Source organism: Xiphophorus hellerii, chromosome 12, assembly GCF_003331165.1.
Source record: "Xiphophorus hellerii strain 12219 chromosome 12, Xiphophorus_hellerii-4.1, whole genome shotgun sequence".
NCBI lineage: Eukaryota > Metazoa > Chordata > Actinopteri > Cyprinodontiformes > Poeciliidae > Xiphophorus > Xiphophorus hellerii.
Window position 1 is genome coordinate 12415685 of NC_045683.1, and position 23828 is coordinate 12439512.

General features: G+C 37.4%; 1 protein-coding gene across 1 annotated transcript; it reads left to right on the forward strand.

Annotated features, from left to right (window-relative positions):
- Positions 1-1200: 1200 nt before the first annotated feature.
- Positions 1201-23355, forward strand: plcxd3 (phosphatidylinositol-specific phospholipase C, X domain containing 3). The gene is made up of 6 exons (XM_032579738.1): positions 1201-1303; positions 16581-16837; positions 17065-17238; positions 18380-18555; positions 18639-18740; positions 19799-23355. The coding sequence occupies exons 1-6, from the start codon at positions 1201-1203 to the stop codon at positions 19959-19961; spliced, it is 975 nt and encodes a 324-aa protein (XP_032435629.1). The 3' UTR covers positions 19962-23355.
- Positions 23356-23828: the final 473 nt, after the last annotated feature.

Below are 23828 nucleotides of genomic sequence, written 5' to 3' on the forward strand. Positions count from 1 at the left end.
TGTTGGAATTTGTAACCTTTTCTTTGTCGATGCCCATCTGTGACGTCACACACTGGTTTTGGACGAGCAGATCTGGCTCTCGGCTTCCGCTGTAATTCATCCCTCATTTCCTGTATGGGTCAGTCAAGTTCTTTCACACCAACCTCACTCATTTATGCCTTATTAGACTTTGCTTTGTGCAGTGCTGTGCAGTCATATTGGAAGAGGTCATCCCCAAATTGTTTCCACAATATTTGTCAGTAAAACATTGTCTAAAATGTAGTGTTTTGCATTATTAAAAGTTCCTCTACAAGAGATTAAGGGACTGATGAACTCAATTCCAATCAGCCACACCATAAAATCATCTCCACCAAACTTTACCCTTAACACTGTTCACACAGGCAGTTGGCTTGTGGCAACTATTAAGCTGTCCAGTGACTTTTTGATGTAAGACTTGGATGCAGCTGGAACCCAAACCCAATAAACTCTCTTGGAGCATGAGGTTTGGATGGAGTTCTGTAGATACTGACACTGCAGAAAGTTACCGATCATCTATAATATAATCCACAACATCCACTGACCCTGACTCTGAGATTTTACATGATCAAGTCCTTGACTTTTTTTTATCTCTTCAGATTGCTATTATGCCACTGACATTTGATTGTTTAATAATTAGCAGGGAGGAAATTTCACGTCTGGACTTGTAAAGGTATCAGGTTTTCTATGCTGGAATTCACCAAGTTCCCAAGAGTCGCCCAGTGTTCTACAAATCCTTGATGGAGTCTGCATGACATGTGGAAGTGATGAGAACACCTGTACTCAATGATTTGGATGGATGAGCAATTTTGTCCACTGATTTTAATTGAATTCCTCAATTTGCTGTTCGATATTTAGATGAATTAAGATGAAGCTGTTCTTCGTTTGACAGATGTGTTTTTATTTGTTTATTATGTTAGGGAGAGAGAATCATCCACTGGATGGTGAATTTCGCGGAAATGTAATTCACTGGTATTACTTGGTGGTTTACTGGACAGCGTGCTTCAACCGCATTTTAACATAATTGTTCCATCCTTCCAATGTTGAACCGGGCGTTGGACACGCTAATGTGTGTGTAAGAGAGAGGGAGAGAGAGATAGTGGAAGAGGGAGAGACAGCGAGCGCGCAGTCCAGGTTGGCGCAGGCACCGGTCCCGGAGAACGGAGCGTTGTGCACGGTGGCAGCATGGCCTCGTCTCACGGGAGAAGCGACCTGCGCTTCGCAGACTGGATGGCAAGTTTACCGCAGAGCATGCACACCGTCCCGCTTGCCAACATGGCTATCCCCGGTAGGTTTGTTATTATGTATTTTATTTTCACCAGCCCCGTTAAATCACGCGTGGATAATGGCCATTTGTTTCCATCAGCGCGCGTCTGATCCTGTGCTAGTAAGATGACAAAACATTGGGTTATTTTTTTTTAACACCGTTGCTTTGCAAACTTCTGTGTTTCACTTTGCCTTTAATTAAAGTCCATTGGGCAGAAATGGGCATGACTTCAACTGTGCATCACTAGAACAAAGGGTGAGACCTGTTGCGCAACGGGATATGTGCCATCTATTTGTTTCACTTCAGCTTGCCCGCGATGTACCTATAAATAGCACATGGGTGACATATCGCTTTTATTTATTTATTTCGCACCCGATGAGTATACAAGAAGCAGAATTGCTGCTCTGTTTTATGTTTGTAGCGGGGTGGTGCCCAAGAGGGGATGGGATGAGTTCTGTCAGTGCACTCAGATGATGATGGTGCTGATGATAGGAAATGAGCTGTTAGACCTTTAACCAATCAGTGCGCAGATCTCTTTAACTCCATTCAAATTAAGACACTCTGGTTGTAAAGCCCAGCGCAAAGCTGGTCGATAGAGGGGCTTTTATTTATTTATTAATTTTTTAAAATTTTTTTGGAGCCCATTAATTCACAAATCTGCTATCTTACGATCAAGAACAGCTCTACAGATCGTTCTTTCTTTTTCTCCCATCTCACTGTGGTCTTGCTGCCTCTTGGTTGAACATGAACAATCGCTTGCTTTTTTTTTTTTTTTTTTTAACGGTTTGCATGTAGAGTCATTTTTACATGCAGATGGATTAGTGCTCAGTATCCAGTGAGGCGTGGCAATTTTTTGAACCAGCAGTGGCCACAGCTCTCAATAATACCTAAAATCCACACGCAATCATGCATTTCTTCATGCATTTAACCTGTCACCAGCAAAGGACAGAGCCAGCAATAACGCGTGCTTTACATGCAGCTGAATCATAATTTCCCACACCAAAGTGGCGTGAGAACATGTTCTGTTTCATTTAATTAGGTGTCATTACTTCTCTGCAGCTCTGCTGCCCTTTGCCTGTCCTCCAATTGGACACGGGATTTGAAAAGGCTCACTTAGTCTGGCTTTTCGCGTTTGTTTGCACACACTTCACATCATGTTTGCCAAGATAATTCTCAAAAATCCTCAGGATTTTATGAGAGCTTATTTTAGCAGGAACCACGTGTTCCTTTCAGTGCGCAGTTTTTGATTTCTTTCAAAAAGCTCATCTGACATCACTGTCTTTGGTTTCTTCTTCTTGGAATAAATAAGGCTTTGTTGAAGCATGATTGGAACTGGAAACATAATCTTTTGACCTTAGATTTAAATATCTTTGTAAGATGTGCTAATAAAGATTTCACCATACTACTGATGATACCTATTCAATTCCCCACTGCTTCTATGATCCAGGTCAAAATAATTTTTCCTCCCAAGAAACTCGAAAGGATGCCTGTCTGTGTTCCAAGCATTGCACAGCAGTAAGCTTGCAAACGCCTTCTGTGTGATGTGAAAATTGTTTCTTTTGAGGTATTATGCTGCAGAAGGGATTTTTGCAGAGGAGGGAGAATGCTCTCTGTATGGCTTTATGGTACAATAGATTCTCAGAGAAGCATCAGAGTTTGACTGACACGCTGCAACAACTGTCAAATGATAGGTTATACCTGCAAGTGTCTGCTGGTGATGTCTCACCCGACTTGTGTTATTCTAACCCTGAAAACAGGTCTAAAGATGCCATCGCCGTGGTGCAGTGAATGCCCACCCTGTCTGGATGATTTGCTGATTAAATGGTTCATCTGCTGGTTGCTCTTCTTGTGCTTCTTGTTGGTTTGTTTTAATTTTAAATAATCAATCTTGAAATGGCACACTCTAAAGATTAAGAGGTTAATAATAGGCAAATGGAAAATCACTTCAGTCGATAATTGAGCCTGAGGTGGTGGCTGTGGTGGAGCAGCAGCTAATCTCAAAGTGACCTAGCGCTACGCACTATGCTACAGTGAATCTCGCTTTTTATGTGAGCAGATATTTAAAGTAACTGGATAAAATGCAAAAAAAAAGACACATGAAGCTTATAGTCCACACATACGCTGATGAAGCATTTCATTATGACTGCCTGTTTAATAGTGAACTTGTCCTTTCATTTGCTACCAAATCAGCACTGATCCATAGACTTAAACCTCAATAGACCTCTGAAGGTTAACTATGGCATCTAGTACCTAGAATTTGGCAGCAAATTCTTATTACCTCTTAACGTTGTGAGGTGGATCCTCTATTTGTTACAGATCCTTGACTGGATTGAAATCTCAGACAAGTTAGCCACCTTGGAATCCTTGTTTAAATTCTTACTTAATTCCCAAACCTTTTGTTGCTTCAAAGTACTTTTTAAATTTATTTTGCTGAAAGAGACCACAGTCATCAAAGAATACATTTCTTTGAATGATTGCACATATTTTGTAATGCTTAGGCAAGTTGTTTATGTCAAATTAACATTATGATGGATGACAGAATAAAAGTTTTCTCAGGAGAATATTGCCCAAACCATCATGCTGCCTCCACCAGTTTGTCTGGTTCCCATAATGCATTTTCAGGTAGAGGAAACACACCTGGTCATCCACATAATTCATCAGGCTACAGATCCATTGCTCTATGGTTTATTTCCGATGCTGATATACCAGTCGCTGATATTTTTGGTGGTAAACTTGAATCAGCAGAGATGCCTGCTGCATCAGGACCCATGTGTTTTAGCTGCAGTTGGTTGTCTGTAGGACTGGATCATGCAGCCATTGCTCCGTACATGCATCAACAATCCTATGGCCTTTCTTGAAACTCTTTTGATGGATTCTGACCACTGCAGACCAAGAACACTCAGGTTTTGTTACACACTCAAGTGTGATAGAACCAAACATTTCTTTTAAGTCTGACTACTTAGGTCGCCCTCTGTTTTTGGAAATTGTTTGACTGAGGCTCACTTGACTTTTTCCTGGGTTTTGCCTCCTTTAGACAAAGATTTATTTTTGCAGTCACATTGGTTGTTCAAGGCTTCAGTATTTTATCTGACCGAAAAAAGATGCTTGCAGCTAAAGAGAAAACACTACTGTCTTCTCTTGGATGCTCAGCATCAAATGCACTCTGTTTGAACTGTACGTCATTCCTTCGTCTTCACACTCAGCGCCCGAGACAAGTTACATCACCAACTAGAGGCTTTTATGTTGTACACATCTAAACAACAATAGTACCCATCAGTGTATAATATTAACGCATGCAAACCAGACTTATCAAATTTTGAGCCATGAAGAAAAAAAATAAATAAAAAGTGTAACTTATTGACCAAACTACATGCAAGACATGACTAACCTACTGTCTCCCACTAGCAATGAGCTACAGTATTCAAAACACAAATGATAAAAACATGACATTTCCCTATCCTGTAATCAGCAAAGATGATTTTATGACATCTGTACATTTAATTAAGTGCTGTAAAGTGTTGTCAGTTGACCCATAATAATAAATAGATTTAATTTGGTTAATCATGTTAGAGATGTGCGCTTAATTCAGAAAGCTTATAGGTGGTGAACTATGAAAGCTGTTTTCTTAATTTATTCTATTTTCTCCCAAATAAAGTCTTAATATACAGTATATATATATATCTAGGTAGGGTTACTCAATTTATTGCAAATGTGTAATTATTTCAAAATCACTATGTGCAATATTCATATTACTGTTTGTATTTTTTCTTTTTTTTTCTTTTTGCTGTCCTTGCATGCAGGATCAGTATAAGGTGTTGCTGCAAGGTTAAGGACTCGATTCAAGTGATTGTCCACTGTTGCCAGATCCAGAAGAAGTGACTGCAGCGAGTCAGTGACTCATTGCAATCTGTTGGGTTTCCATAGATAGAAAACTTTTTAACCAATTTGAATAGCAAATATAACTTTACTGCATTGTTTGAAAACTATGATGAATTTGGAATTAATCTACTTTATCTGTACGATCGGATTAAAGGGACGTGTTTTTTGTAAAGTACCTTAAGACAATATTGGAATTGGTGCTATGTAAATAAACTGGGATATATTTAATTGAAATAATCTCTGAGCGAGTTTGCATCTGTTCCAGTTCAATAACACATTGCCAAAATAAAAAGACCAAAATGGCAAAAAGTGAAATGATCACCATTCATAGAAAATTTGCTCTTTTGCAGCTGACCGAATGGACAGCCGACCTGCTGCTGTGCCAGCTTTTGTTTTGTCATTGACTTCGTTTTTTTACACCTCACTGCGAAACTCACTCTATTTCCCGAATTAACAACTTCCACACTGAAGTAAAGAGTAACGCTGATACTGCAACATATTGTGGCATGTCAATATTGTGCTTTCAGTTATTTGAAAAGAATTCGATTTTTCTCATTTTTACTAGCTAGTCTCTGATCAGGAGTGGCTAAGCCTAAAATTGTGTATTTCCAGCGACTAGCCAATTTCTGAGTGCATTTTGTTTTGTGCTATTATTAAAAAAATATTCTAAGGTGTGTAGAACAAAATGAAACAATCATTTAGTTCTAGGTTACAGAAAAGCTTCGGGAATCATGTTGCGTAATATCCAGAATATGGTTAGAGACAATCCATAAATAAGAGTTTACTATTTTTGTCTATAGGATTGGGTCCAACTGTTTTTAAAATAGCAGGATTTCTGCAGTGCCCAAAGACACCAGTGACTCATTTGTCACCTAGAGGAGAGTTGACTCAGTGCTGTTGTGAAACTTGATTGAAAATGGGCCAGAAAAAAAATAGAAGGAGTTAGTGAAGAACAGCTTTTTCTAGGCACATCCATAAAAAAAGCAACACAATTTTGAGATTGGAAGATTTTGAGTGTCAGCGAGGAGCATTAATATTGACCGATAATTTATCATTTACATAATTCTGGTACTGAGCTTTTTGTAAATAATGTAAAATAAAATGCTGTGACTCATAACTTGACACAGCAGCATTGGTTTTGTGTTATTTCTAATATAACATCTTTACATACTGTATCTTCGTAAGCATTCTGCTGCTTTTCTATTTCTCCCGTCTACCACTAACACTTTAGTGTTGGTCACAATTGCAACTTTTGTCCAACCAGCAATTATGCATGGAACCACGCCTTCTCTGGCTTATAGACAATCTATAAGACTAGATGGCTGTCCACATCTAGTTGTACTTATGGTTGATGAAAGATGGGTCACATAAAGGAAAAAGGGCTTTAAATTTTCTTTTTCCCTCAAGCTATTCAGTAGGGAAGTGGGTAAGGCCATTTTTCAGCAGCTATTACTGGATCTGCGAGGTGAATGCCACACACTCCCCGTCTGCACATTATTCATTGAGTTGGTCAAGAATGATGTGCCAAAGATGTTATGAATTAGTTTCCCTGGAGTTTCATCACTTGCAGTGATAGAAGGAAAATATTTTGAAATGAAATTTGAAATGAAATTTATTCGAACATGATACAAATATAAAAATAAAATAGTGCACAGTAACAAGAAGTGCATAAAAAAGAAGAGAAAACACAGATTTTTTGTTTCAGTTAACATATCATGCTCAAAATGGGGTAGGAAGAAGTGAGAACTTATAAACTCCTACCCCCTAAACACTTGAAACTTTAGAGTCCTACTGTCATTAAAAAAATCAAAATCAAAGTGGCAGTCAGAAGTAACAGTTACTAATATTTACCTATACATTTCCCATTTTATGCTGGTTTGTCTTTCTAAACCCTTACACCAAGTTGTTATCTGCAATACACACCTTATTGCTTTCTGTCACCCATATGTGTATCTATTGAAAATTACCTCCTTGTACTTTCTTTTGAATTGTGTTAAGCTATTGCTTTGTTTTAAATCTTCATGTAACTTGTTCCATAACTTTACACCTTTAATTGAAATACAGAAGCTTTTTCTTGTTGTTCTAAAATTGCGGATCTTGAAGTTTGAGTGACCCCTTAAGTAATACCCCCCTTCTCTTTCAGAAAACATGCTCTGTATGTGCTCAGGTAACAACTTTTTAGATACTTTGAACATAAATTGAGCCATTTTAAATTCTACAAGCTCCTCAAATTTGAGAATTCTGGATATTATGAAGAGCGGGTTTGTATGCTCATAATAACCGACATTATGGATGATTCTAATGGCTCGTTTCTGTAGGACGGTTACCGGATGTAAAGAGCTCTTGAAATTAACTCCCCACACTTCACAACAATATGATAGATATGGTAAAATCAGAGAGTTATATAGAATATGAAGTGATTCAACATTCAATACATGTCTAGCTCTAGCCAATATGGATATACTTCTACTGAGTTTACTCTGTAAATGTTTAATATGAGGTTTCCAACTGATTTTGTCATCTATTATTAAACCGAGGAACTTATTAGCAAAAACCCTTTCTAGAGTTACGTCCTCTATTTGAACTTGGATTTCAGTATTTTTATAACAGTTCCCAAAGACCATGATTTTCGTCTTGTCCAAATTTAGGGATAATTTATTATGGTCAAACCATATCTTTAACTTACTAATCTCTGAGGTGACTGTTGAGAGAAGATGCTCTAAATTGTCGCCAGAGGCTAGAATATTTGTGTCATCAGCGAATAAGATAAATTTTAACACATTGGACACTTTACTGATATCATTTATATAAAGATTAAATAAAACTGGTCCCAATACTGATCCTTGTGGTACTCCACAGACAGTCTCCTGCCAGTCAGATTCCACATCTCCCAATTTCACAAATTGTTTCCGGCTCTTTAAATAACTCCTCATCCAGTCAGAAACTACTCCCCTAATTCCATAGCGTTCTAATTTTTTAAGTAGGATTTCATGATTTATTGTATCAAAAGCTTTCTTTAGATCTATAAATATCCCTACTGCCAGTTTCTTACTATCTGTTGCGTTGGTTATTTCTTCTATTAAGTCAGTTACGGCCAGCGATGTTGACCGGTTAGCTCTAAATCCATATTGACTGCTGATAAGTAGCGAATGTTTTTCTATGAATTGTTCCACTCTTTTCTTAAAGAGTTTTTCCAGGATTTTAGAAAATTGTGGGAGAAGAGAGACAGGCCTGTAGTTAGTGAAGAGGTGTTTGTTGCCAGTTTTATACATTGGTTTGACCTTAGCTATTTTCATTTTGTTGGGAAATGATCCCGTTTGAAATGATAAATTGCAAATATAAGTTAGTGGTTTAGAGATTCCTTTAATTACTATTTTAATAGTTTTCATGTCCAGATCATCACAGTCAGTGGATGTCTTATTTTTACATTTATTCACAATGTTTATGATTTCTTCTTCTAGTACAGGGTTGAGATATAAGGAGCTGGGATTATTCTCAATTTGATATTGCTGAGTTGCAGTTTTTGTAGTCGGTATTTTTTCTGCTAATTGAGGTCCTATATTAACAAAATAACTATTGAATTTATTGACGACACTTTTCAAACCAGTAATATTCTGTTCATTATCTATAAAATAATCTGGATAGTTGTTATTGTTAGATTTTCTAATAACTCTATTTAAAATATTCCATGTTTCCTTAATGTTGTTTTTATTCCTATCCAGTAATTTATGATAATAGTCCTTTTTACATGTTTTTATAATATTAGTTAACTTATTTTTATATTTCTTATATTTGTTTTCTGATTCAGACGTTCTATGTTTTAGAAATTCTCTATAAAGTTTGTTTTTCTTTTTACATGCCTTTTGTATTCCTTTTGTGATCCACTGTTCATTTTTTTGATTGCTTTTCCTGTTATATTGTTTGATTGGGCAGTGCTTGTTATATAATATTTTAAATGTTTTTAAAAATTCTTCATATGCTGAATTCACATCATTCATTTTATATATTAATCTCCAATCGTAGGCCAACAACTCAGCTTCTAGAGCTTTTAATGTCTCTTCAGACGTAACCTGTCTGTAATGCGTCTCTATTTTTTGATCGTCTGTTTTCCACTTACAGTCGTAGACTATGAACACTGGTAAGTGATCAGTTATGTCATTCATTAATATTCCACTAGTTAAATTATTTTCCAGCACATTTGTAAAAATATTATCAATTAAGGTAGCGCAGTGCGATGTAATGCGACTGGGCCTGGTGATTTTAGGATACAGGCTTAGACTGAACATGGTGTTAATAAATTCTTCAGTCATTCTATGTTTATTTGGATTAAGAAGGTCAATATTGAAATCCCCACAGAAAAATGTTATTTTTTGATTAATTGTTATAAATTTTTCTTCTATCCAGTTGTTGAGTACTTCAATGTTTGATCCAGGGGCTCTATAAATGCAACTCACCAAGACATTTTTCCTTTTTTCCACGAGTATTTCTATAGTCACACATTCAAACATGTTGTCCATCACAGTTGACATTGTTTCGATCAACTTATAATTAATCTTCTTGTCAACATATAAAGCTACTCCCCCTCCATTTTTGTTTTCTCTGTTCTTACAAACCATTTCATAACCATTGATTTCAAAGTCTATGCCCTTATCACTATTGAGCCAAGTTTCTGATAAGGCAATAACATTGAAGGTCTGTGAAAGTTGTTGGAGGTATTGTTTGATGCTGTCAAAATTTGCATAAAGGCTTCTGCTATTAAAGTGAATTATTGACAGCTTTTGTTCCGTTTTAATGCTGTTGTTGAACTGATCATCGCTGTAATAGTGACAACTATCATTGCTGACATTATAGAAATTGTTATCAGGATCAATGTCAGTTTCAATATCTTGCTGATGATAGTTTCTGTGTTGGAATACGGGTAGCTCTATATCCTCATAGGCCGCGATCTGTTGCATGTTTCTCTTTCAGAAGTGAACGTCGGCTATGTCTGGCTGTCTGTCATACATTGTTGGATAATTTAGGGGTACTAGTACGTGGATGGGTGATCAACTTATCATAACGTAGGTAAGCAATGTCCCCTCTTTGACGTGCTGCTTTTAAGTCCGGCATTAGTTCCGCCCTCCTTTTCCTTACTGCATCCGTGAAGTCTTCGTTAATGAAAATCTTAGATCCCTTAAGTGCCTTGGTGCTCTGCAGAATATAGTGTCATATATATGTGTGCGGGCGTGTGTGTGCGTGTGTGTGTGTGTGTGTGTGTCACACCCAGCAGATACATGCAGAGTAAGTTTCTTCAAATATAGTTTTCAATATTTCAAAATTTAGATTTGTTGATGCCCAAAGGTCAAGTTGTAGAATGCTGTTTTAAAGCTAACTTTAAATCCCTTGAGTGTGTATGACCGCCTTCCCATAATCCTAATCTTTAGTTCACTTCACAGTTTCCATATCAAAAGTGAGGACTCTGGCTTGGCCATTTCAAAATATGAATGCTACTTAAATTCAGAAGACACATGTTTCCAAAAATAAAGGAATAATTGAAAAGCTGAATAACTTAGATAACAGAATGTGCCTCGAAAACAGAAATTGCATAATGAAATAAATAAATTATGTCGGCTGACAAAGGAGTTGATATAGAGATCAGACTGCATACAACTGTCTAAAAGCAGTGGGATTTACATATAGAAAAGCTAAGCACCCCACAGCTGTCTTGGACTGTAGATGATTGGATGAAATTGGCATTTTGAGATGAATTCAGGAACTGCATCAGCCAAGAATTGGATTCTGCAGTTATCTCAATAAAACATGTCCATTTGTCCTTAGTACAGTAGCATACATTGATGTGTTTGACACTTTTTTCATTTAATTTATCCAAACTAGGCTTGGTGAGATTAGAACACAATATCAGACCATTAAAAAAGTAATTTTTAATACAGAAAATAGGCTTCATGAATAGTTGTTTTATGCCTAACTAGAGGTATTCTTTTAAAAGGTACTTTTAATCTGAAAATTGAGTCTCATCAAAACTCACATTCAGATTTATTGAATATGACTGGAAATTTGTCAAAGTTAAAATTTAACATAATTAATAACCATAGTACTTGTATTTTTTTAATACTAAAGTAATACAACGGAAAACATTAACTTTGTAGTGGTTTTATTTTATTTAATTAGAGAAATACTCTAATATTTCTTTCTATGTTTTTCTCTTTCTAAAAAATTAAGCAAAATAGATTTGTTTTTATTAAAACTTCACATTTAAATAGTTTTGTGGGGTTTGAATGTTCAACAATTAAAATGTTATTTTTGTCATTTTATTTTTATATCAGTACCCCATCAATGGGGACACTAACTTTAAAACTGCACCGATCTACTCTGCTCTGACGTACGTTTAAAACTTTTTAGAATTTCTAAAATTTCTAAGTTCCTTAGATAGATATTTTTCTGAAAAAAACTGGAGGAAATAATTTATAATGATTTCCATGTATGATTCTTTTACTTCTCCATTTGTCAACAATTCAGTTCAGGTCAGAAGGACCAATAAATCTAATTTTACATATTTTTGCCAGAAATTGAATCATACTATGTACACACGGGAATAGACTAGAATAGAATGAAATGCTACTGTCATAAGATGATGGAAAAGCAGCACTCATGAATGACAGTAATACTATATGTAAAATCTCAAAAGGTGAAATATAACCGAACTAATTAGAGACCTGTAGGTTAAATTAATTTTTTCCATAAAATTTTCCTGTACTGCATCCTGTCACTTTCCATTTCCTTCTCACTTTCCCTTCTTCTCTCCTGTCTTCAGCATCCAAAAATAGATCTGAAAAGGATTCATGGTGAGCTGAAATGCTTTTTCTCTCTCAAAAACCCCCGGATTCGAACCAGCAGTGGTCCTTTCTGAATGCTCCACTCTCATGCAGGGAGAATCACTCATTTAATTCCGGTCAATTTTCAAGACAACACTGCCATCATAATGGTCAATAAGTCTCTTTTCAGCCAGTTTCAGCTTTACTTTTCTGCTTTCTGTTCTTTGTCTCCTTCCCCCTTGTTCCAGTGTGGACGTGACAACTTCATGTCTACACCTGACATGTGATTGCATGGTTGACTGTCAGAAGAAAATAGTTCTCACTGCTTCCACAATCTGTTCTGCTGTCGGACTGGTATGAAATCCATGTAGTGTTTAAGACAAGACAGATTTCTATTAGTCTTTTTTTATTACATCACTTTTTATGTTCGTATGCAACAACATTTAAAAGATCCGTACTCAGGCAAGAGAATCTGTCAATAAGATTACCAATAACTCTACTCTTCACAAAGCTAGCATTTGTTGTTGAGTAGAAGCCCAAAGAGGGCCTATTTACAGCCATAAGAACACAGAAATGCCATGTGATACCAAAACTGAACTATTTCGGGTACATTAAAAAACTAATTGCATCACCATGAAAATACAATTCCTTTGGTGACCAACATGGTGGCAGGACCATGCTATAGGTACACAACAAGAACAGGGAAGCTGGTCTGAGGTGAGGGGAAGATGGGCAATAGCTAAACACATGGCAATCCAGGAAGAAAACCAGTTGGAGGATGCAACAAGACTTGAAACTGAGGCGGAGGTCCATCTTCCACCAAGGCAACTCTAAACCTACACCCATAACTATAACACAGTTGTTTACATCAAAACATATTCATGTGGTATGATAGTTCAGCCAAAGTCTAGACCACAATCCAATTTAGAATATGTGGCAAAACTTCACAAAGGCTCTCCGTCCAGCTTGATGAAGCACAGGCTTTTCCAAAGAAGAATAGGTAAAACATATTAAAGTCTCCAGATGTACAAAGCTGGCAGAGACATATCCCGAAATCTTTAATTGCAGTGTGACATATTTCTACAACATCTGGACTCATAGATGCACTTCTTACTTTTCAGGTTTTTGTTTGTAAAAGACGGTCAAGACGGTTTTCCTTCCACTTTGCTGTTATGTACTACTTTGTTTTGGTCTGTCAAATAAATACATGTGTTAATAAGTTCAAGGTCTATGAATACTTTTGCATAGACCTTGAACAACATACTCGGATGTCATGCACATCTGAATATATTATTCAATCACACTGTTCAATGTGTTTTGTTCTTTTCCTTAGTATACTGTAACTAGAAATTATATTTTATCAGACATTTGTCAATAAAGGATCTAAAAAATTATAAGAATTCAAAGTCTGCTGATATTTCAGGATCAGTTGTGAGCAGGATTTACTGTTTTTCCTGTAATCTTTGTCATTTTAAGTTTGCAAAAGGCAACATTAAACTGAAGCAAACAGCATTATACCGTAGTTTTTGGAAGAATTAAATGTGACCTCTATCATTTATTTTAACACATTTAGATAAATCTTTTAGGTGTGAGACATCACTCTAGATATGGGTGTAACTGAACCACCCAGAACTTTATTGTGCTGGATTGATTTCTCCACATTTACACATTTCACCTCAAATAACTGAAGATTTTCTACATATTTGGATAAATATTTTGATCTTAATTGCTTTGACTTTTTTTGGGAAGCCGTTTCTCTTTGCAGTACAGCATGAGCCACATGCTTTTCATCATACATATTTAAAGCATTTTTCTCAGCGCTCCACAAACAAACCTTATTATTTTTGCCCTAGGAGCTCAGATTTAAAATAAATCTCAAGAGTTGTAATCTTGCCGAAAAATCAAGGGACTTATAACTTTGATTTTTCATATGCTATGTATGTTTTCTTTAGTATGCTAATCACAAAAATTTTAGATTGCCTGGAGTAATAGTTCTGAGTTGTACTCATAACTAAGTCCTCTTAAATACATTATCAACTGAACAAATCCTTGATTTTTAAACTTTATATAGCAATTAATGTAATGTAAGTTTGCTTTTAGTCCAGAATGATCAAGTTTGGAAGCTGCAATCTCCGAGGAGATGGTTTCCATCAGCAATGTTTGATTAATCACAGTTCTTATTTTCCATTTTAAAGAATGTGGCAGAAAAATCTTTCTTCCCCCAAGTAGCTGCCTACTGAGATGTGGATACACATTTTCCAAAGTCCACTACTGATTAGTTAATCAGCTCCTCTTGACAACTCCTTCCACAGAAGCTGCAGGCTCCCAGTGCGGCTGAGCACAGAGACTCAGACGGAAAGAGATACAAACCAAATATAGAGCTAGGAAAAAGATTCACAGCTGAGTCAGAATGGTGGCCTCATCGTGCTTTTAAGATTCAGTGGCAATAAATGGGTTTTTGCATGTGCTTTGTTCTGTTTTTCTTATCTTAGTGTAAATTTTTTTGAAAAGCTATTTGTTATTTTCCTTTCACACCTTTGACTCACTGAGGGCAGAGGCACAAAGCTGTTAGCATTTGCCAAATGTTTGCAAACTTCATTTTGAAAGACACAAAAGTAGATCTGATCTCCCCAGCATAAATAACTCTATGCTATGCTGTTGCAGTTCCCCAACATTTAAATGAGGTTTTAAGGTTAAACCGGTTCATGTTTATAAATATTTATGAAAGGTTCAGCCATTCTTGTTGTCATTCTCAAAAACAAAAACTCCTTGCTTTTGCAGATTTGGTGGGGAAAAAAAGTCCGGAGTTTTTTTTTTCTTTTGCGCAACTAAAAATGGAAGTGATTATTCTGGTTAAATCAATCACTTTTGAGCTGAGATTTTACCTTCAGCTGAGCTGAATAATACAGAAATGAAGCGTCATGAACAGAACTCCAAGTGGATTCCTTATGTGGGCCAACAGTGTGATTACAGTGAGCCTAAAATAGGCTCTCTCTTGTCCAGTTCCACATTTGTGTTCTAACCTGGGAAAACTGACTTGTCCAAGTGGTGTGACAACTTCGACATATCTCCCTCCCTTTATCAACGGCATCTAAATTTGTGTTAGGCATTATAACTCAGAATTTTAGTTAATGAAACCCTCTATTTAAATAACTGAGAGAGCCACCGTTGTTTTCTTTTTCCCCTGTCACATTGTGTGTGAAATTAGTTTTTTGTGGCATAAGTAACCTTTATTCACTAGTAGATGGACAGGAAGAGGCTGAGAATTGAACCGGTTGAGAGCTGTAGCCTTTTCATATGGAGCCCTGCTCTTTCACTCAACCATGTCGTTCTCCTTCAGACAGAATTTTGATATTTTATCAGATAAATTATGAGACTAAGAGTGATTTTTCTTTTTACATGCTTTGATGTTGATTATTGTAGCATATCAGATGCTAATGATATTTGCTTCCAGCCTCCATTTAATATATAAATGGAGGCAACATCAAAATATCATGTTGAAAAGGTTTTTGAATTGTCATATGTAAAGAAGCAAAACTTCCTGTGCCAAAAAGGGAGAGACAAAAACGAAACAAAACAAAATATAACAAAATAATAATAATTCAGCGGTGCAGCTGCTGCAGCTGGTTAAGGTCACAGCGTGTTACACTGTGACCCTAATGGTGCAGCTCAGCCAGCAGTGATGCAGTTAGCTCCACCGCCCCGGGATTCAGCTGTCCACCCTGCTTATGGTCATTCTCTGAGCTGGCTGTGAAGACCTGGCTCTGGTGCGTGTAGATAGTTGAAGGTCAGTTCGTGCTGCATGTCAGCTGGTTGATGGAAGGGGTGGGTAGTCCTTCTGTGTGCCTAAAAAGCAGGAAATGGGATTTTGTGGCAGGAGTGATTGCAATGGCAAGGACAGGGCCTACTAACATTTACAATTATCACAACATGTTTACCTTGTCAAGCAGGCATGGAAGGACATAACTTCCATGTTTAATAACTGGAATTAGCTTTTTGATATGTTTTAAATAAATGCAAAGATCTCTGTTCTTCTGTATTTTCACCATCAGACAGCATGTACCTTTCATATCTCCACTTTTAGTTTTTTTTTTAGTTTTGTTTGTTGAAATTAGAATAATCAATGAAATAGAGCTTATTGCTTGTTTCATGTAAACCACTTTGAACTGCCTTGTTACTGAAATGTGCTATACAAATAATCTTGGCTTAATTTATACCATTATAATGTCCTTATTTGTTTACTATTAAACACTGAACGTCCAAAATTGTTCATCTACTTGACAGTCAAAGCAAAATAGCCCTTGTTGTACCTAAGTGATTATCAGGGCCACAGCTAATTGAAAGTGAGCCATGGAAATAGGGAAAAAAAATGTTTACCAAAAAAGTTGGGAAATATAATGGATGAAAAGTATTATTATTACCATTCACCGATTTTCTTAATTTGATTGAAGTTTTCAGAGTTCATGGTGCTATTATTCACGTACTTGTTGCCATGGCACCCTGGTATTTTACTTACTGACCACTTTCTTGCCAGCTGGCTTTCACCAGAAATAAAACCTGCAACTGACAGTACATTTATGCAGACTCGTGTTTGTGTCCTCCTTTAGGTTCTCACGACTCCTTCAGTTTCTACATTGATGAGGCATCCCCAGTGGGTCCCGAACAGCCAGAGACAGTGCAGAACTTTGTGTCTGTTTTCGGTACGGTAGCCAAGAAGCTAATGAGAAAGTGGTTGGCCACGCAGACTATGAACTTCACTAGCCAGTTGGAGGCCGGGATCCGTTTCTTTGACCTGCGCATCTCCACCAAGCCCCGTGACCCCGACAACGAGCTGTACTTCGCCCACGGGCTCTTCAGTGCCACGGTCAGAGAAGCACACAGCTCTGATGTTTTTTGTTTTTTTTTGATGCAATGACTTTTTGGTGATACTTGTGGTTGCTAAGTGATGTTATTTCATTTCCTTGCACGTGGCAGTTTATTTAACTCTATGAACCAGTGCAGACTGAGAGCCTAATTGTGCAAGGTACTTCAAGAGGTTCAAGTTTTGGTGTCAGAATGTCAATAGATGGACTTTCGTGTGTCTGTTTTCAGGTCCGCGAGGGTTTAGAGCAGATCAGCAGCTTCCTATCAGCACATGCCAAAGAAGTCATTTTCCTGGATTTCAACCACTTCTATGGTGTACAGAACCTGCACCACGAAAAGCTGGTGGCCATGCTGAAAGAAGTGTTTGGAGAAAAACTCTGCCCAGTGGTTTTTGCTCAAGAGGTACAAATGCATCTACATTTCAACAATGCAGCCCCCTGTAATTTATTTCAGGGTTTTTGTAACTTTAACAACTTGTGTCCATGAGGATATAAAAGTTTTGTGAGTGATCTCAGCCCTGCACTGCACAGAAGACTCTGTCTTCTGTGCAGAAGACAGAGTGTAGTTTTATCTACACTTTGATGATTGTCATTTCTTTAATGATAGTTTTTTATTTTTTATGAACATTCCATTTTTAGTCGGTTTTGTTTTTCAGAAGGTTTTATTTTCAGTCTACTCGAAATCATTTTGCAGCCTGACTTGTACTAAAGCACTTTCTCTCCCCGTCTTTCTGGCTTATCACATGTAGAAGATACTCTAATAAACCATTGCTTTGACGTCTTCTTATCTCACAGTCACTCTCTTATCACAGTGGGCTCCAATAAAGATTTCAGTCTTGATTTCTCCATGGTGAATTGGGTGACGTGCAGCTGGAATGTCGAAGAATTTTCTCTCTTCACTTCTCCATATCTTAGCTGTTGCTAGAACTGTACTCATCTGAGATCTCAGAGGTTTTTTCTGGAATCTGCTGCAGCCATTCCCCCAGTTTGGAGATCACAGCCCCATGTGCTGCAGAGGCCTCGACATTTCATAGCTTTTTTGTTTGCTATTTGAACCTATGGCATTTTTTTGTGCTTCTCATATTACCTTGCTGTTACTTTTAATCATCATTTCGATCTGTGATTCTCTCTGTTCTGTTTTGTCTCTCACCACAAAGTCTGATTGGCTAGTCATTTCTTGTTTCTCAGGCTGAAAGTTCCACAGTAGCAATGATAGTTCATATAGCCTCCCTCTGGATCTGAAACTAATACTTTTATTTTTACAAGTGGATTAAAAACAGCACTGTACAATCTTTCTGTCTTCCTGCACTCCTCAGATCTTTATTCTGCCAATATTTTCTTCTCTATTGCACACAAATGAAATAAAACATGCAGATTAATGTATTTTTCCAGTCAAATTAAATGGAACCGAGACCCATGATATTAAATTTTTCACTTGTTAGGATGCTTCTTTATGCACAATTCATCTGGTTGAACTCACAATAGAGGAAGGTTCATCTCTCATTAAATGATCTGTTATCCTGTAATTCCCTGACTATGCATAGGTGACTCTGAAGTATCTTTGGGAGAAGGAGTACCAGGTGCTTGTCTTCTACCACCATCCCATGGCCCTGGAGGTACCCTTCCTGTGGCCTGGCCAGATGATGCCTGCTCCGTGGGCCAACACCACCGACCCAGAGAAGCTCGTTCAGTTTCTCCAGGCATCTGTAACTGACCGCAGGTTTGCAACCACATCTATTTCAATAACCAGCTCTCATCCTATTCTGATCAGAAGTTTACATACACATGTTCTTTTTTCTGCAGGAGGAAGGGGACGTTCTTCGTCTCCCAGGTGGTTCTAACACCAAAGGCAAGTACTGTGATGAAGGGCGTGGCCAGCGGACTGAGGGAGACGATAACGGAAAGGTATTTATTCCAGAGAGAAGCCAAAAATCCCCAACAAAAACATTGTTATGCTTGTTTTCAGCATTACGATAGGGCATGCAAATCATGCAGAGTTTACACCAATTAGGAAAAAGAGTAACAACCATCTGGGACCAAAATTGCTGCTACACCCCAAGCGCCAGTGGTCTCTGAGGTGGCATAATTTACCCATAACAACTCACTGTGTGGACACACTGAGATAGGAATATGTGAGCCGTTGTGGCATTAAATAACTTAATCAGCATGCGTGTTGGGTTTTACTAATGTCCCCCAGCATTTGGCCGTGACCTCATTTGAGCTGGTTTGTTGGTTTTAAAAAACAAAACCATTGCTTTTGTTTCTCTTTGTTCTTTGTGTACCTCCCCCGTGTTGGAGGACTAATTTTCTAGGTTTATCCCCAGCTTTGTCTGTGTTTCACTCCATCGTAATGTCACCAGCTTGTTAAAAGCTTTGGCACCAAAACCATCAATTTTCCTGGTATGAATTATTCATTTGATAATTCCTCTATCAGCCATTCTCACCAGGCAGTTAGCTACTTTGATGTAGACATCCTTCAAAGTTCCAAGGATTCATTTCACAACACTCACAAATCAGTAGAGGACTCTGCAATGCCAGAAAACAGTTGTGCATGAGATGGGGGGAGGGAGAAAACTCCTAGAATTTCGGGGCGCCACATGGAGTGAGGTATCTGCGAAGATAACGTCCTCCCCTGTTGCTCGATATTCATGAGCATGTCCAGCAAGAGCTCGGAGTGCACTTCTCACAGCCCGACACCAGCTGTGAGAAGGACACAGCCAGACATCACATGCTGTGTTAAAAAGATCTTTTATCACAGCTCCTTTTTCCGTACACAAAACTGTGTTTTATACGTTTCTCTGAGAAACAATACTGTACCATGTCAACGATGCCATACCTTAAACTCCCAGGGGGTAGTTAAACGATTAATGCTGATAGAGAAACATTTACCTGAAGTACCTGCCCTTTTTTCCTAACACGCTATTGTATGTGTGTTTTTTGTTTGTTTCTGTTCTTCTTCTCAGGGCGTTACCAGGCATGATGCAGTGGATCAGATCTCAAAGACCTGGGGAGAATGGCATCAACATTATTACAGCTGATTTTGTTGAGCTCGGTGAATTCATCAGTGCTGTCATCAGCCTCAACTATCATCACCTGAATGAAGACGAAGATGATGATGCAACCTGAGAGCCCACGTTGGGACAACAGAGAGCGCAGTTGCCACTACCGGATAACGGTTGTTCTGGTCTCTGCTCTCTATTTACACTCTTTGGCATTTATTTCAGGAGGGAAGCAATGTTGCGGCTCCTTTCTCTTTATTTAGGGCTATAGTGGACTGAGAGATCAGGGAGGATGGAGAAGAGACCAAGATTAGGCTGGTGAAAAAATACACTGATGTTTGGTTGGAGCACCATGAGAATGAGGTTGATTTCCTATTTTTGGGATCAAGACGTTTTTTATTTCCAGATTTAGTGGTGATTTAAGTTACTCCCTTGGCTGTAAAAATGTCTGCTTTTCCCACAAATATGCCATTTTCAGGCTCGCAACTCCGTCTAACACAGGTTTTCAGAGCATAATTACCTTCAACTGACTTTACTTTTACATCCGTCTTGATATTCTAGTGATAATAATAGTTTTGCCAGAGGGTGTTTTAAATAAATATATGTAACTGAAATCGTTGGCTCGTAAATTGTAGCTAGCTCTTGTATGTCCCGTTTGAAAAATCAGTCCAAGTGCAGTCTTTTTTATTTTATTTTTCAGACAATATGCATCCTTTCATATCACTGCAGGTGTTTTTCAAAGACTCCTCCTGAAGATTGGACTGCAGAGTGTCATAAAAATGTGGTGTTCCAGTGTGTTTATTTATTACACTGACAAGAACGAAATAATTTCCATATTTGTCCTCCAGCAGTAATCTTTCATTGAGGTTTTTACTCAGTAGTGATATGCACTGTAGTTGGAATTACAGCCGAGACATTTATTCAGGCAGTCCTATAGGCAGCTGTGGATTGATTGATTAAAACTGTGGATTCGCTCATTTATAACCACACAGGAAGAGAGAGCCAGAGTGCAGCTTGGCTAACTGGGGAATAATATTTATGCTGTTGGTGCAGATATATTCTCTCCATCTGCATTTGACAATAATTTTCCCATTTTCATAACAAGCTTCTACTTGCTCTGTTAGAAATGCACTTAGATTCACTTATTCCCTCATTTCTAATGGTTAAACATCCAACTGTTTGTTCTACTACATGGTGGATTCTAAGTTGCGATAGCCAAGTGTAAATTATTATATTTTGGTACATGAGTGTACCCACAGTCTGCCTTCTTTTTGCGAACTAACTTGACCCTTGTATGTTTGTTTGTGCTTCTTTCTATACTGCAGCACGTATGAGTCATTGTGAGATCTTCTCCTTCATAATAACAGGTGATAACACTTCTTAGCAGTCACTTAGCAACTTAATTCAAGTCAAAAAAATATAAGCATGATAGATTAAGCAGTTCAAATGTGGCCACCGTGCTGTACAATGAGTTTAATTGACTGAATTTTGTGTCACAGTTTCAGGCTAACCTATGGTTAATAAAAAATGGTAGTTGTGAAGCTCAGTAAAATACATTACACCTTACCAGGATTACATGCACTCACCAATAATATTCCAAACATCAATATGCATATATCCCTTGACAATGATGTTTTGTTCCAGCTGTAGTTTCTGCAGTTCAGCCTTAATATGCTTCTCCAGCAAGCATTAACTCTGTTAAAAGGATAGTACGGATTTTTTAAGTTACTCTAAGTAAAGTTATCATCAGTAATAGTACTCTATGTAGGGAAATACTATGCTGCAGTGAGCTTGTTAAAAAAATTATAAAATTCGCAGTGTGGTGGCAGCTGACAGCTAGATAGACAGACCCCTCTTTTAGTCATTTTAGCAAGTTTAAAATGACTCAAACTGAAACAGTGGATATCCATAGGACTCAGTGCTACATTACCGTATATTAGCAGTCTACTGTATTGCAAGCCAAAGTTGTGAAGTTTGTAGATGTTTTGTCTGCTAAATAATTGCAGCTGCTGGCTGCATCTGCTGCCTCAAAGTCTGAACCATGTCTTTAAGAAAGTTACTATAAAGTTCTGACAACACATCACTTAAAACTCACTAAAAACATCTGTCACATATAGCTACATTTGTAAAAAACACAAACAAACTGACATCTTGATCCTGCTGACAATTTGAAGATGAGTTTATGGAAGTGCTTGGCTAATTTTAGCTTATTTTTTCTATTTTAACATTTCTTGTTGATAATTTACTTAACGTATTTCAGAGTGGTTTCAGTTAACCTCAGGCAAAAAAAAAAAAAAAGCTACAGAAAACATTTTTCTAATCCTTTTGCTTTAAATTCCATACACTAGAGTTGCTTCACAATCCTTAATTGTCTAAGCTGACAACTGTTTGGGAATGTTTGAGACGAGATGCACATTACATATGCAAGTCAATTTGGTGTGTCATTCAGTGCGGTAAAATCTGACATAAAAAGTTCTTCCCCTGTTTTAATAACTTTAAATTACAAATGAAGAGAAGGACAAATTCACAGAATGTCACGTTTTCTATGAGCACCAGGGTAAAGGGTAAAAAACATTCACCTTGTTGAAAACCCAGATTTTCAAGATCATCAAATTAATATCCATAGCACACAGTATTGCATTGTAATAACATACTTGAAGATAGATCATAGTTTTTCAAAATTGACTGTGCAAAACTAATTTGCAATGAGTAGCCTAACCACAGGTGTAATGGTTGGGTTGGGACGTCCCTACAGCTATAACATCTCCAGGGTTTTACACAATATGCAGGAAAATAATCATATGAAGCTAATAATTATCATGGCATCGTTACATCCTTCTGGTAAAGGATGTAAGGATGTTCTGATAATGTTTGGTATTTAAAAAATGTTACTCAGCTGAATTGCTGAATGTATGTTTTGTGAGTAAATGTATTATTTCTTAAGAAGTCTCATCTGAGTGACAGTTTCAGCCTAACATGTTTGTAGTATCTGCTCCAATACTTTCACTTCTGTGTGGTTCTGAGTTATGTCAAACACTTTATATTGTGGAAGGTTTCTACATTCTGTAACTGCAGAAAATGTGCAAATTACTAAAGCATTCTCCTATAACTGGTATCATAACTGAGCTGTTGTTAATTTTCAAATCTCTTTCGTACTTCACTTTGTGCATGAATGAAAAGCTTTTAGAATTCATCCGGTTTCTTTCCATCTACATCGATTTTTACACTATTACCCTGAAGAGCATGTGTTCATTTTAACTGTAAATGTTTTTATCCTTTAAGGTGAAAATCTATCAATTTTTACTTATTGCACTGCCAAAACCCCACTAAAGAGAAGGTTGTAGATTGTGTTGTAAGGACATTTGTGTTTTCCCCTGGTCCAAACTGTTGTCATGGCTACTTGTTTTTTGATGTGAAAAGAGTCCTTTGCTGTTGTAAAAATCCAAACAATATTGCTCAAATTAAAGTGACTCTGTTCTATGTGGAAAATGGCCAATCAAATAAAGCTTCTATGCCTTTGGGTGAAGTGTCATTCTGTGAGCAGTTTGCTGAGTGCTAGCTGTTCGCTTGCTTGGTTAACTCCTTGACTGAAAACATTATTATGTTAACAAGCATAATAAGGCTGCAATTTCATTTAATGAGCAAATTGTAATTATTCAGGATCTGATGCAGACTTCCTTTCAGCTTTTAATGCAAGCATGGCAGCATTTCTCTCACTGTTCATGCAGAAAAGCATCCGAAAACTATCTTGTTTCCAGGGTGATGAGCACAGAGAGAGGGTGGGCAGCGGCACCTAGTGTGACCTTGCTGAGGTTGTGTTTCAGCATCAGACTTTCAGCAGCCAGGTGGTAAAGAAGAAACAATAGCTCAGTGTTGTTCTTTTTTGTGTGCATATTTGTAACAAAAATTTTTAGTTCTCTACTCATTCTGACGCACTAAACTGCTTTGAGAACAAATCACAGATTTGAAGTTTTAGCATCTCATCACTAAATAT